Source organism: Oncorhynchus masou, chromosome 11 (assembly GCF_036934945.1).
Source record: "Oncorhynchus masou masou isolate Uvic2021 chromosome 11, UVic_Omas_1.1, whole genome shotgun sequence".
Classification (NCBI taxonomy): domain Eukaryota; kingdom Metazoa; phylum Chordata; class Actinopteri; order Salmoniformes; family Salmonidae; genus Oncorhynchus; species Oncorhynchus masou.
The window spans coordinates 54184519-54196878 of NC_088222.1; the positions used below are offsets into that span (position 1 = coordinate 54184519).

General features: G+C 41.9%; 1 protein-coding gene across 21 annotated transcripts in view; it reads left to right on the forward strand.

Annotated features, from left to right (window-relative positions):
* Positions 1-12360, forward strand: part of LOC135548845 (phosphatidylinositol-binding clathrin assembly protein-like) — a 46157-nt gene that overhangs the window by 26299 nt on the left and 7498 nt on the right. For 5 of the 21 annotated variants that reach the window (XM_064978845.1, XM_064978839.1, XM_064978840.1 and 2 more), the window contains exons 9-20: positions 1315-1400; positions 2038-2161; positions 2422-2555; positions 4663-4763; positions 6323-6469; positions 7042-7125; positions 7466-7546; positions 7794-7886; positions 9436-9555; positions 9751-9781; positions 9898-9997; positions 10310-10333. In XM_064978845.1, coding sequence (XP_064834917.1) covers positions 1315-1400; positions 2038-2161; positions 2422-2555; positions 4663-4763; positions 6323-6469; positions 7042-7125; positions 7466-7546; positions 7794-7886; positions 9436-9555; positions 9751-9781; positions 9898-9997; positions 10310-10333 — 1125 coding nt within the window. Of the gene's footprint in view, positions 1-1314; positions 1401-2037; positions 2162-2421; positions 2556-4662; positions 4764-6322; positions 6470-7041; positions 7126-7465; positions 7547-7793; positions 7887-9435; positions 9556-9750; positions 9786-9897; positions 9998-10309; positions 10334-12360 lie in introns of those variants that run through there. The other 16 variants (XM_064978841.1, XM_064978843.1, XM_064978844.1 and 13 more) reach the window with 16 other exon arrangements.

Consider the following 12360-nt stretch of genomic DNA (forward strand, 5'->3'; position numbering starts at 1 on the left):
TCCAACCTGACAGAGCTTGAGAGGATTTACAGAGAAGAAAGGGAGGAACTCTCCAAATACAGGTGTGCCAAGCTTGTAGTGTCATACCAAAGAAGACTCGAGGCTGTAATTGCTGCCAAAATAGCTTCAACAAATTACTGAGCTAAACAAATTACAGACAACTATGCAGACAAGGCCGAGTATAGCCCACAAAGATCTCTGCCACGGCACAACCCAAGGGGGGTTGCGAAACTCAGACAGGAAGATCATATCATAGATTTGAAAAAAACACTTTGTCATAGATGGACAAGATTAATAAAAGATGAAAGGCGAGTTCAGGAAGCCAAGCTAGAGCTCTGACGTTCACAGCGATGTGGGCAGATGTTTAGATCGCGAGACCCTGTAGAAAATATGTCTCCAACATTTTACATGTACAAATGTATTGTACAGTTATAAGGTGACATCTTGGTTATTGTGTACTATATTTAGAAAAACGAAGTAATTTCATACAGTTTTGTTGAATAGGAAATGATTCATTACTCAAAAGTTACACCTCAGCAGTTTAAATATTTCTACCAGGAAGATGCTATTTGAACCGTCCCTGGCATATGCAGGAGTACTAGTTATTGTTTATGGCCCCCATGATAATCACTTTTGGGGACTACTTTTGATTACAGGTTCAATTTCAATTTAGTTACATTTAGTGACACCCCCCCCCCCCCCCCCCCATATGTTCCTTTTGAGACCAAGTCACTGATCTCTTCTAGCCAAAATGCCCAGTGGCTCATTATTTTTCTGCATGATGGACTGTCAATTGCTTAATTAACTTGGGAACCAAACCTGTGGAAGCACCTGCTTTCAATATAATTTGTATACATCACTTACTCAAGGGTTTCCTTTATTTTGGCAGTTACCTGTTTCTCTCACTTACTTATCTAATCTTAGAATAACATGTTTAACATTGTTTTTACAAACATGTTTAGATGGTGCTTTACCAAGACCAGCAGTATTTTTACGAGGTGTCTCTTTGCTTTGTATTTTACTGTTTTGGATTTAAAAAAATTCCTATAGTTAGTTGGTACCTTTCTCCCAAAACCTATATTATTATCTCTGACAATTATCACCTTCATATTCTGTATCTTTCCTTAATTTTCTATCTTCAGATTACAGTTTGTGTAAGTATCTATCTCACTCTTTGTGTTTGTAAGCCTAGTACGTTCTCTTCGTGTGCGTTGTGAAATAGCTGAGCATCCTTACTGTTTATTTCCTTCTGTTACCCGGTTGTTTTATATATATTTTTTCCTGAAATTTGAACTCTGTGTCTTTCCATTATAGGCCCCCAGTAGCCTCTTAGATGCCTTGGAGCAGCATTTAGCTTCTTTAGAAGGGAAGAAGGTGAAAGATTCCACAGCAGCCAGCAGGTAGTCCTTTTCCCTTCCCTTTGCTCACTTGCCAGTCCAATGCAGTCCAGTTACACAAAGCCTGTTTGCTCAGGCACCACATTTAGCAAGTGGGTATGAGTTGGAGCGTTTGTTGGTGGGCAGCAATCCCAACAATGTGTCTTGTTACTGTGGTCCAATGTATGCTTTTCCTTTCTGTGTTTTGCCAGTTGTTTCCTTGAAAATATTGACAAATGCTCCGGGAGCTACAGTTGCAGTGTTTATCTTCAATTTATGCAAGTCCTACATTGTTAATACAGACATACTTGTCTGTGGCTAATATCAGGGGCATTTCATTTGTTTCCTTTTTGTGTCTTTGAATGCACTATAATTTATGTGCACTGACCAGTGCTCATACAGGTTTTATGTTTAGAATGGGAGAAGTGTATTATAAAATTGAATTACCCCTCAAGCAGAAATCCTTTCTATTTTTATGCCAATCTCCTGCTACTATTGTAGCCATCTATCAAAGTGTAGTTGTAAAAATATGCACCACTTTCTTATACTGAGCTTGTAGAACTCTTCTTCTGCCAGCACAGCACTTTTGACAATGGCCTGTTAACAGTCCCCCTCCCCTGCTGACCCCTGTCTCTCTCTTCCACCTTTTCTGTCCCTCAAGGGCTAGCACACTCTCCAACGCTGTCTCCTCTTTGGCCAACACGGGCATATCTTTCACCAAAGTGGATGAGAGGGAGAAACAGGCAGCTCTGGAGGAAGAGCAGGCTCGCCTCAAAGCGCTAAAGGTACATTTTTCTTCTAGTGCCCTTGTTCACTCTGCATATTACCCTACTGGGTTTAATCTGTTCTGGCTTTTCAGCGTTTTGGGATATTTTTCTTTAGCTCATAAGTTGCTCTCCCGAGGTCATTAGTCATTGGCTGATTCCAGTGACTCCCCAGCACCAAATTAAGTTAAATTACATTTTAAGAGCTTGTATTTTAATTTGATCTGGCTAGTAGGTAGGCCTGGTGTTGGGTTTTGTTGAATTTGTCCCGGTCCACTTAGGAGCAGCGTCTGAAGGAACTCCAGAAGGGGCCTTTCTCTGCCACCACGGCTGCCTCCCCTGTGTCAACGGACGGTGGGACCATCAACACAGCACCGGCCATTGACCTCTTCTCCACGCCCAGCTTCGCAAACTGGTGAGGGCACCCTTTCTATCCTAGCCCTTACCCATATCTATGCCCGACTGCCTCCTCCCTTCTGACCATCAACAGCAGTGTCTTCCCAGTGTAACTGATGGAGCGAGGAGTGTCACTAAGCAGGCAACATGGCAGAGTAGTGAAGGCAGAGGCTGATACTCAAACAGCTGTCGGGTCTGTCTAGCAAAATGCTGTGAAGTTGCAATGACTGAGGAATGTTAGTAGTTCATACAGACAAACTCTAGTTACTCGGCAAGCTAATAAAACTTGTACTGAGCAAAATAATGAGGAGTTTGGTGCCATTGCTTTGCTGCCAGCTCGTACATAAAGGTTGCTAGCACTGTCATTTATCAATGAACAGCCTAACCCCTCACAGTTATGTTTCTTTATTTAAAATATACTTTCACTCCATCATAGATGCCATGCTGGCTGGCCTAAGTACTTTTTATATACAGGAAACCGCCTATATGAATGGAAGCACTTGAGTAAATGAGGGATACCAACAAAGTATATTGAAAGTGGATGCTTCTGCAATTAACATCCCATTGTGCTTAGAGTCATGCATAAAAATGCTGGGGAGGCCATTATAGCGCGGCAGGGTAGCCTAGTGGTTAGGGTGTTGGACTAGTAACCGAAAGGTTGCAAGTTCAAATCCCCGAGCTGACAAGGTACAAATCTGTCGTTCTGCCCCTGAACAGGCAGTTAACCCACTGTTCCTAGGCCGTCATTGAAAATAAGAATTTGTTCTTAACTGACTTGCCTGGTTAAATAAAGGTAAAATAAAAAAATTATATTGGCTACCATGGCTATGCCCCCATCCACGGGGCACAAGTGGTCACTGAATAGTTTGGCCATAATTTAACATAATTTAATAGTTTGACCCAATTTAACTATTTTGAGATTCTGGAGCGGTGCTTGAGACAGCGTTTTCCACCACCAACAAAACACCATTATGGAACTTCTCTTAGAAGAATGATGTCGCATCCCTCCAATGGAGTTCCAGACATTTGTAGGATCTATGCCAAGGCGCATTTGAAGCTGTTCTGGCTTGTGGTGGCCCAACGCTCTATTAAGACACTGTTGCGGTTTCCTTTTTCCGTGGTTTTATATACCCGTGTCTACTATTGTAATTCCATTATTTTCAGTGCACATTAATGTAAAAGTGGCGGTGTTGGCCAAAAAACTAGATTACATGTGTAGTGTCCAGGCACTGATATGATCACAACTCCTTGTGGAGTTTATGGCTTTGTCCCAAAAGGCATCCTATTCCCTAAAGTACACTACCGTTGACCAGATCCATATAGGGAATAGGGTGCCATTTGGGATGCACATTATGTTTACCCATCCAGTTATTGCAGATCTTTAAGTGGGGCAATTAATAGTAGCCTTGTGGTTGAGGTTGTTGAATTTAGACTGGGCAAACCTCATTCCACACTAGCAAGCCACTGCTCAGTAGTTCAGGGCCTATTCCTAGAGAAGCCACTCAGTGCCATGTTACCATATAGCCAAACACTCCATTGCTATTAATAGGTCTGCCAATCTATTCTTACACACTGTGCCTTTGCCCACCTAAAGAAATCGATGCCAATTGAACGCATCTGTCGTTCCACATTTGCATGAATGTCAATGTACTTCAAAAAATAACCTCATACATAAAATGTAAGCATTTATAATGATATAATTCTATCTCCAACATTAAGGTGGATGGCAAGGGTGCTTGTTGCTTAACTGCACCTAGAACGTATTGCATTCCCATGTTCGAGTCAGATCAGAGTAGCTGTTCAAGGAGCACCTCTGGCTGTTCAAAGGTTATTGATTGCATGTGACTTTCAGAGAGACTACTGTTTCACCTGCTCGACTGCTCAAACAAGACTGCAACGTTTGTCTTCAGTGTGTGTGCTTGAAATGTTTGGGATTGTTTTAAACTTTTTTTTTTTAGGTGAGCGGTGGGAGTAAGTAATAGGTAGAAAGCCCCCCTGTCTGCTAGATGCAACTTCTACCTTGAGCGTTATGAAAACCTTTTGAATAGGCTACGGTAGAGTTGGGATTTAGCTTTTTGGGAGACTGATGAATCTTTGTTTTACACTTCTCTTCCTCTCCACTCAAGCACTTCCAAGGCGGCGAGCGACCTGCTGGACTTGCAGCCTGCGTTTCAGCAGCAGGCACTGCCCATCTCCACTGGCCTGCCGACAGCCAACACATGGGGAGGTGAAGGCTCCCATCACACCATGAACACCTGTTTTACACCCCTTATTGACAAGCATACTGTACATATACACACTCTTTCATTGTATTCCTCTGTGTAAACTAATGTGATAGGCCTGTACATGTGTCATAGTCATACATGTTCAAGCAAGCTCGTGCCTACTTAAACGACTTCTTTACTCAGTTTGCTGGTGGTGGATATTCCTTGTGTATTTGACCTAACTCCTGAAGGCTATTGGGGAACTTGAATTGGGTGGTGAGGCCTCCTGAGTGGCACAGCAGTCTTAGGCTCTACATTGCAGTGCTAGAGGTGTCACTACAGACCCGGTTGCAATCCCGGGCTGAATTACAGCTGGCCGTGATCGGGAGTCCCATAGGGCGGCACACAATTTGGCCCAGCATCTTCAGGGTTAGGTGAGGGTTTGGCCAGGGGGGCTTCACTCTGCTCACCGCACTCTAGCGACTCCTTGTGGCGGGCCGTGTGCCTGCAGGCTGACCTCTGTCATCAGTAGAACGGTGTTTCTTCCGACACATTGGTGATTCTGGGTTAAGCAGGCGGGTGTTAAGAAGCGCTTTTTGGCGGACGCGTGACTCGACCGATCCCGTTGAGGAGCTGCAGAAATGAGACTAGAAATTGGGGCGAAAATAGGGGGTAAAATAAAATTTGGGTGGTGAGACTTCTCTATCAGCTAAAGTCAATCAACTGTTAAATCACAGTTGGGTAGTTTGCTAGGCAAACTGTCAGCAACTTCGGCTGGACTGTGCACATATTCAAGTTGTTAATTTACCCCATCTGATTGCTATGACAGCTTCTGTCCATTCATGGGATTGGTAGTTAAACCTCATGACAGAGGTGGCAAATTAAGAGGCACCTTTATCTTGAGTGCCCTGTAATGTTGTGTGTGCTTTGGAATTCAGGGTCTTGTGTCAAATGGAAAGTAAATAATGATAAGGTTGAAATGATTAGATACAAACCAACCTGTTTGCCTTTTCACTTACAAATACACCACGTTTAGTGTCCCTCAAATAAAACGTTATTTTGTGTTTTATTCCAGTCATTGTGCTATCGCTAGTTGGCATTGGCTCGCGAAAGTACTAAACTTCCTTTTATTTTGAACACGTAGACATACAAATGGTATCCACAAGTTCATCTTACTTTAGGGAATTAGATAAAGGGAATCATTGCCAAAATTCCGAAGTATCCCTTTTTTTAAGGCTCTGTTTGTTTCATGTGAAGAAGTGAACATTTTGGACTGGTGCACAAATTTAGTATATGGCCTTTGGTGTTAACATATTATGGGGTTAGATGCATGTGATAGAATAACCTGCTTCATGTCAAATATTGCTTATTATAGCTTAGATACAATGAGGCTGTTTTGTTTCCTTGCAATGATACGTTGAGTTTTTTTTTTTATAAGAACTCAGTTCATGAAGCTTTCTGGTGTGGGTTTTGTGTTCTGCCGCACCCTGTGTTGTGTTTCTGCATGCTTCGTTTGACCTGACTCATCGTCCTCTACTAATACCTCCCGGTTCTCTTCTGTTTGTTCCCTTTGCCTGTGTAGATCCTTTCACTTCTACAGAAGCTGTCGATGACTCCATTCCAAACCTTAACCCTTTCCTATCACATCCTGTTGTTGATGCTGTCCATCTACCTGTCGACTCTTCTGATGGTGTTAGTTCTAGGACACCCAGTCATGAAATGTTTGGTGGTAAACAACATTTTTCTTTCTCAATTATGGGGTGTTGTCAATTGTCCCCATTTGTCGTATTCAGCCTGGATGCACCATTCTGCCCTCTTGGTCCTAGTTTTTACACCTCAAGCTGTGAGTGCGTGTGATTTGTATTTACGTGGGGTATATGATGTTGTAGTTAGATGTGCTGGCTCTACCGATGTTTTTTTCTGGAATCGGGTGCTTATCTGGGTCGTTGTTTGTCTTTGGTATTCCAAATAAGGAAAGGTGATAGCGTTTCCCACAAATGACCGCACCAACAAGGTTTTAAGTACATGGTTTTAAGTACATTTTGAAAAAGATGATGCATTTCGACCGTGTGTCTTTGTCAATTTCTAGCACCGTTACCTAAAACACTTGCTGCGACAGTATATGATTAGTTTTTGTTTGACTGTGTGCTGTGATGACACAGGAGTTTTTGTTATGCTGCTGACTCTGTTTCCTCATGTAACATAAGATTTCTGTCATTTGTTTTTGCCTTTTTTTTTTTAAGTGATAAGGAAACCAATTGCATTGTTGCTTGAATTTGTATTTTATTTTTGATTCTCCAGATCATTACAATCCCTTTATTGATTCGAGCACCTCCCTTGCATCTGATCATGAGCACACAGTGCGGATAGAGCAGTTTATCTCAGGTACTATGATGGGGAACCCAACTGACCTATGTTTTCTGGAAACCACGGAAACATAGGACCCTGAACCTACCCCGGGTTTATGTTTGCTCTGGTGTAGCTGATTGCCATTTTGCTTTGAGTACTAGGGTTTTGTGTTTAAGCTTTTTTAAGAATTCCTTCCTTTTCACAAACTGCTCTGCTAGATTTTACTTTTCCATTTTGACCATCTTCTTGTGCACTTTTCTGGAGCTGTACTTCTCATGTCGTTTATCTTAATTTCTAATCTTGTTTCTCTACGTGCCTTCTAAAACGGCCTCTCTTTGCTGTCCATCCTTCCTGCTTGCCTCTGGTTGTGTGTCAGACTCCTTCTGTGGGCCAGCATCTTACCCTACCACCCCTCTCTTTCAATCTGAGCCCCCTGCTGTAGCTGGTCTGTTTGGAGGTAAGTACCTGGGGCTTGCCATTCCTACTGTCTCCTTGTCTTATCTCTGGTCCGAATAGTGAACTTGGTTGTACAGAATAGATTTGAATAGACAAGGGTATCTGCAAGATGGCTGAAGGTGGTGGAACCACCCTACATAAGTTAACAAGTGAAAGAAATTACTTCCATTTTACACCAGAAAGCTTAATGGCTTGATTAATGCCTCAACTAATATCAGCCCCCAACCCTCTTGTTTCCTCTGACCCAGGGTTCTCGGCATCTCCCACCCCGCAGCCTCAGACCGCCAGAGGCCTTAATGTCGACTTTGACTCGGTGTTTGGTAACAACGTTGACTCGGCTGGTAAAGATCACATATCCCCCTACCTCTCTCAATTTACCACCATGAAATATGGGCATGAAATTATTTGATTTGAAGTGTTCCATCGCTTCACATAAAAGTTACCCTTCGGCACATCTCTAGGATCAGCTTACCCTCTCCTAATACTAACCTTAACCATCAGAGGGGGATCACAAACCTGAACATAGAACAATGTCTAGGGGCAACATAATGCTTCTCCCATGGGCACCACATCCTCTGCTGCCTACTGGGGGCAACTCACCTCATGGGCCATCGCAGTGCTTGGGGATTGGATGTTTTGGAAATGACTTCAATATACTTGCAGCGAGTGCTTGGTCAATGCTTGAGAAAATGTACCACCATGAAATATGGGCATGGATGATTTGCTTTGAAGTGTTCCAAAAGAAGCATTAATGTTCTTATTTTTATATTTTGGGGGATGGGGAAAGCACGGGATTCATATGCACTATTTTCAGTTACCTGTCTGTCATTCGAGTCATGGTGGGTTTCAGGTCTGCTCTGGTGCCTTTGAGCTCCTTTAACAAACACTTCTTGAACTCTTCAAACTGCAACATGGCAGTTTGTCATGAATAGAACCCAAAGACTCAGGGCAGTGCTTTCCTCAGCATCACACTGTAACATAACACTTAAAAGGAAAACCACCCAAAAACGATGTTTTGGTATTTGTTTCATTAGCCCGTTGTTGATATAGTCCCAGAATGTTTTGCAAGCAATCAACTTTCAAAATACAGCCTGTATGATGCATTTAGCATAGTATTCCTTTAAAGTATATTTTTAAAAGAATACTACATTCAAAAAACGTATTTTAGTACTTTGTCAATCTTTCTATTGTTAATCAAATCCCCCTCTATTTTTTTTCTCATGTTTTCAAGATGAAGCACTTTATGGAAAGCAAAAACATTCCATTATACATCATAGGATGTAAAATGCATGATATGTTTTTGTTTGTGTAGTATTCCTTAAGTCCATCTAGTCAATTTATTCCTTTCACATTGTCTAATCTTGCATGATCTTTAAGGAAAATGGAAGAGCTTAGGAAATTAGTATTGGGACTATATCAATCTCTCTTCTTATAGACTACTGCCCCTGAGTAGTTGTGCCTATGAAATCATAAGCACGTCATTAATGGGAACATTTGTCAGCTCAATAACGTGTTAGTGAAGAGAGGAGAATGTACACGTATGTAATGTGTGGTTTTTGGGGTGTTTTGCTCACGACCTCACTGTTGTTTTTTTGTTTCTCTCCCTTGTCCATTGGGTGAACACACACTTTGGGCCTTGGCTTTTGCATGGCACATGCATGACTGGGTGAGTGAGTTGACTACACCCTCCTTAGTCCCGGACTGCCGGAAATGTCATTTTCTCATGCGACACCCGCTTCCCATTTCGCTCACGTTAACCATTTCCTCTTACCTGTCTCATCTCTGGTGTTGTGTGTCATTGTCTGTCGTCTGGCGTTCCTTTACTACCTGTTTTGTCCCTCCGTCACTCCCTCCCACCCTGCCCCCTTTACTTTTAAAACAATGTTTTAGGTGGCATCCTCAAACCCACAGTGGCCTCCTTGCCCGGCCAGGGGCAAATCCCCAGCGGGCAGCAGCCTGGGAAGCTGGTGTCTGACGACCTGGACTCGTCCTTGGCCAACCTTGTCGGCAGTATGTATCATTAACGTGCTCCTTAGGCCTTTCTCATACTTTACTGTAATGGTCAACTGCATATGCTATTGATGAATACTCAACCTTTTTAGCAGACCAGCTTCCAGATGAAGTGTCGTGTGCCAGCTCTGTTGGACATTGTCAAATCAGTAGCTCTATGCACTCAACTGTCAATGCATTCTCTTTCCTTTTCAGATTTGGGAATTGGCAATGGCGTGGCAAAAAAGTAAGAATGCTATGTTAACTAAACCGGAATCACTTTAAAACGTTTTCTAAAATTCCCCCCCAATACTGATATGGCAGTTAAATGACAAATAATTAACATTTCCATTTTTTATTTAGTGATATTCATTGGAGTCAGCCTGGTGAGAAGAAGTTGACGGGTGGAAACAATTGGCAACCAAAGACGGCTCCCTCTACCACATGGAACCCTGCCACCATGGTAAGTTTGTTCAGTATGAGTCTTATCTGTAGTTTTCAAAGTTCTGATCACAAATCGATTGCGGTGATCAATATAAATGATAGATTTATGAAAGGAAATGTGTAATTTCCTCATCTGTTTATCCAACCCAAACGCTGCTTGGTTTAAGTTCCTGGTGCATACGGATCATATGGACAGGATTCACCAACTGCCTTTTAGTGTGTTTTTTTTTACTGTGTTAACTGAACTTGTATTTTTTGTTTCAATATTTTCTAATCTCTGTCTCAAATGTCTGCTGCATTGTATAATTGTTCTCCTGGGGGAAAAATACAGAACGGAATGCATTTCCCACAATACGTAAGTTTCAATGGTCGTACTGTTTCCTGCACTTTTACCAAAGCTGGCATGCCTGGTATTAACCCCACACATTCACCCAGTCACGTCTTCTCTCTGACTTGTGGGCCAAGAGGCCCGGGTCACTCATCACCCGCCCTGCGGTCTGCCCTGTGGGCGCCTTACGACCTGCTGACCTCAATCTAACACCGATGCCACAGCATGATCTGTCATGACTGACTTCTCCTCCTCACCTCAACCCTTTGTTCTCCAAAGGCTGGTTTATACTAGGTCTAACGACATGTCTCTAGACTGTAAGAATACATCCATGAACCGTTGTTACACCTACTGTACATTTTTAAACGTATTATTCATTTTTATTTATTTTTTTATAATCCTTTGCTGTCTTTGTTTGACTTCTGGTCACAAATTACTCTGAGCCTGCATTAAGGGTCACATACTACCTGTATAATAAGGACATACCTGTTGTGACAACACGACAGTCATAACATGACAACCTGTTTTAGTTCCAAAATGTTTCACCCTACTATCTGAATTTCTACAATAGGAACCCTTTTGCTACTGTGTGCCCTTGTATGTTTTGAGGGTGATGGTGTAACCACTAGACCACTCTAACTCGGTAAAAGTTAGCTAGATCTGTTTCCATAAGCTGATCTCGCCTGTTCACAACCCTTTCAAATGTCATTATTAAGACGGTGTTCTCCAAGCTCATGACTGAAGGGTTTCCAAAAAGGTTTCCATGGTTTGTGAGTAGGAATGGTGTTTCCATAAGAATGTTAAATAAGCATTCTTACAACAACAAAAGCCTAGTCCGCAATTAGCAAGTGAAAACTGTTATAGAAATATGCCGAAAGACCATGGTATCTTTTGTCTATTGATACTGCCAAGGCCAATGGGAGGATGGACAAGAAACTGAGGTAAGCTCTTGGGTAGCTGCATGATCTACAACTAACACGCTTTATGCTGTTTTACCCAGACATCACTTTACAGAAAGTCATCTCTTTGATTTAAAAAAAATATATATTTATTTTTTCCTTTGTTTCTTCTGAACAGTGTGCCAAACAGCATGTTGGCTGGGAGGCTTGCAAGACACCCCAGTTTGGTTATCGCAAAGCGACTGCTCATGATTTGCATAAAGTTCTGATGGCATCGTCAAGCCTCTGCACTTCACCTCCCTTTCATTGAAAATGACTGCTTACGGTTTGGGCATTATAAATAGTATCTGGTGAAAACCCGGAGTTGAGATTTGCCACATTCTAACTGATAATTCAGTGGAAGGTTAATGGTAGTAAAATCGATCACAAAAAAAAATCATTATGGTGGTTACCTTGGTCACCAATAATAATGACTCACCTTCCAAGCCGTTGAAAGCGGCCTTTGTTTTGAATGGAAATACAGATTCATTTTTTGGGGGATGTTTGGATGTTCAGTCTCCCTGATACTTGACATAAAAATAAACTGCCGTACACCAATATTTGTAAGCATTATGTTTGATTAAGATGTTAACCTTTTGGGCAACACGATCAAAACGGGATTCCAAAATGCAAATACTTAAATGTTGCTTAAAACATTATTTTAACTGTTTTCGGTGTTTTTTTCCACCTCACCCTGGACACTTTCTGGTAAGTCTTTGAATCAGAACTTTACTGCCATGCAACAGTAGTTGCAAGGAATGTTTTCTGTCCCATTGAATTGACTGATTTAAGCTTCCACAGTGGACTCCCTGGCCTAAATGATCAACATTGTGTTTTAGTGTTGTCAGAAGGTGCTGGGCTATAATGACTATTGCAGAGTGAGCTTCTCCGGAACCTGATAATTACCTCCATATTTTCCTATTCAAGCAAATGTCTGCAATCGTTTTGCATGGCCTATATTTTCTGCCGAGTATGCTTTTATGCAAAGCATTTGTGATGAATGTGAGAAGTTGAAAAATGGCTGCTGGACTATCGAAACAAGTGCTGAGTATGTAATGAAACCCACATTTATGTTTTATATACGTCCACTTGTTCATTCTGTCCGTTTTTCAATGG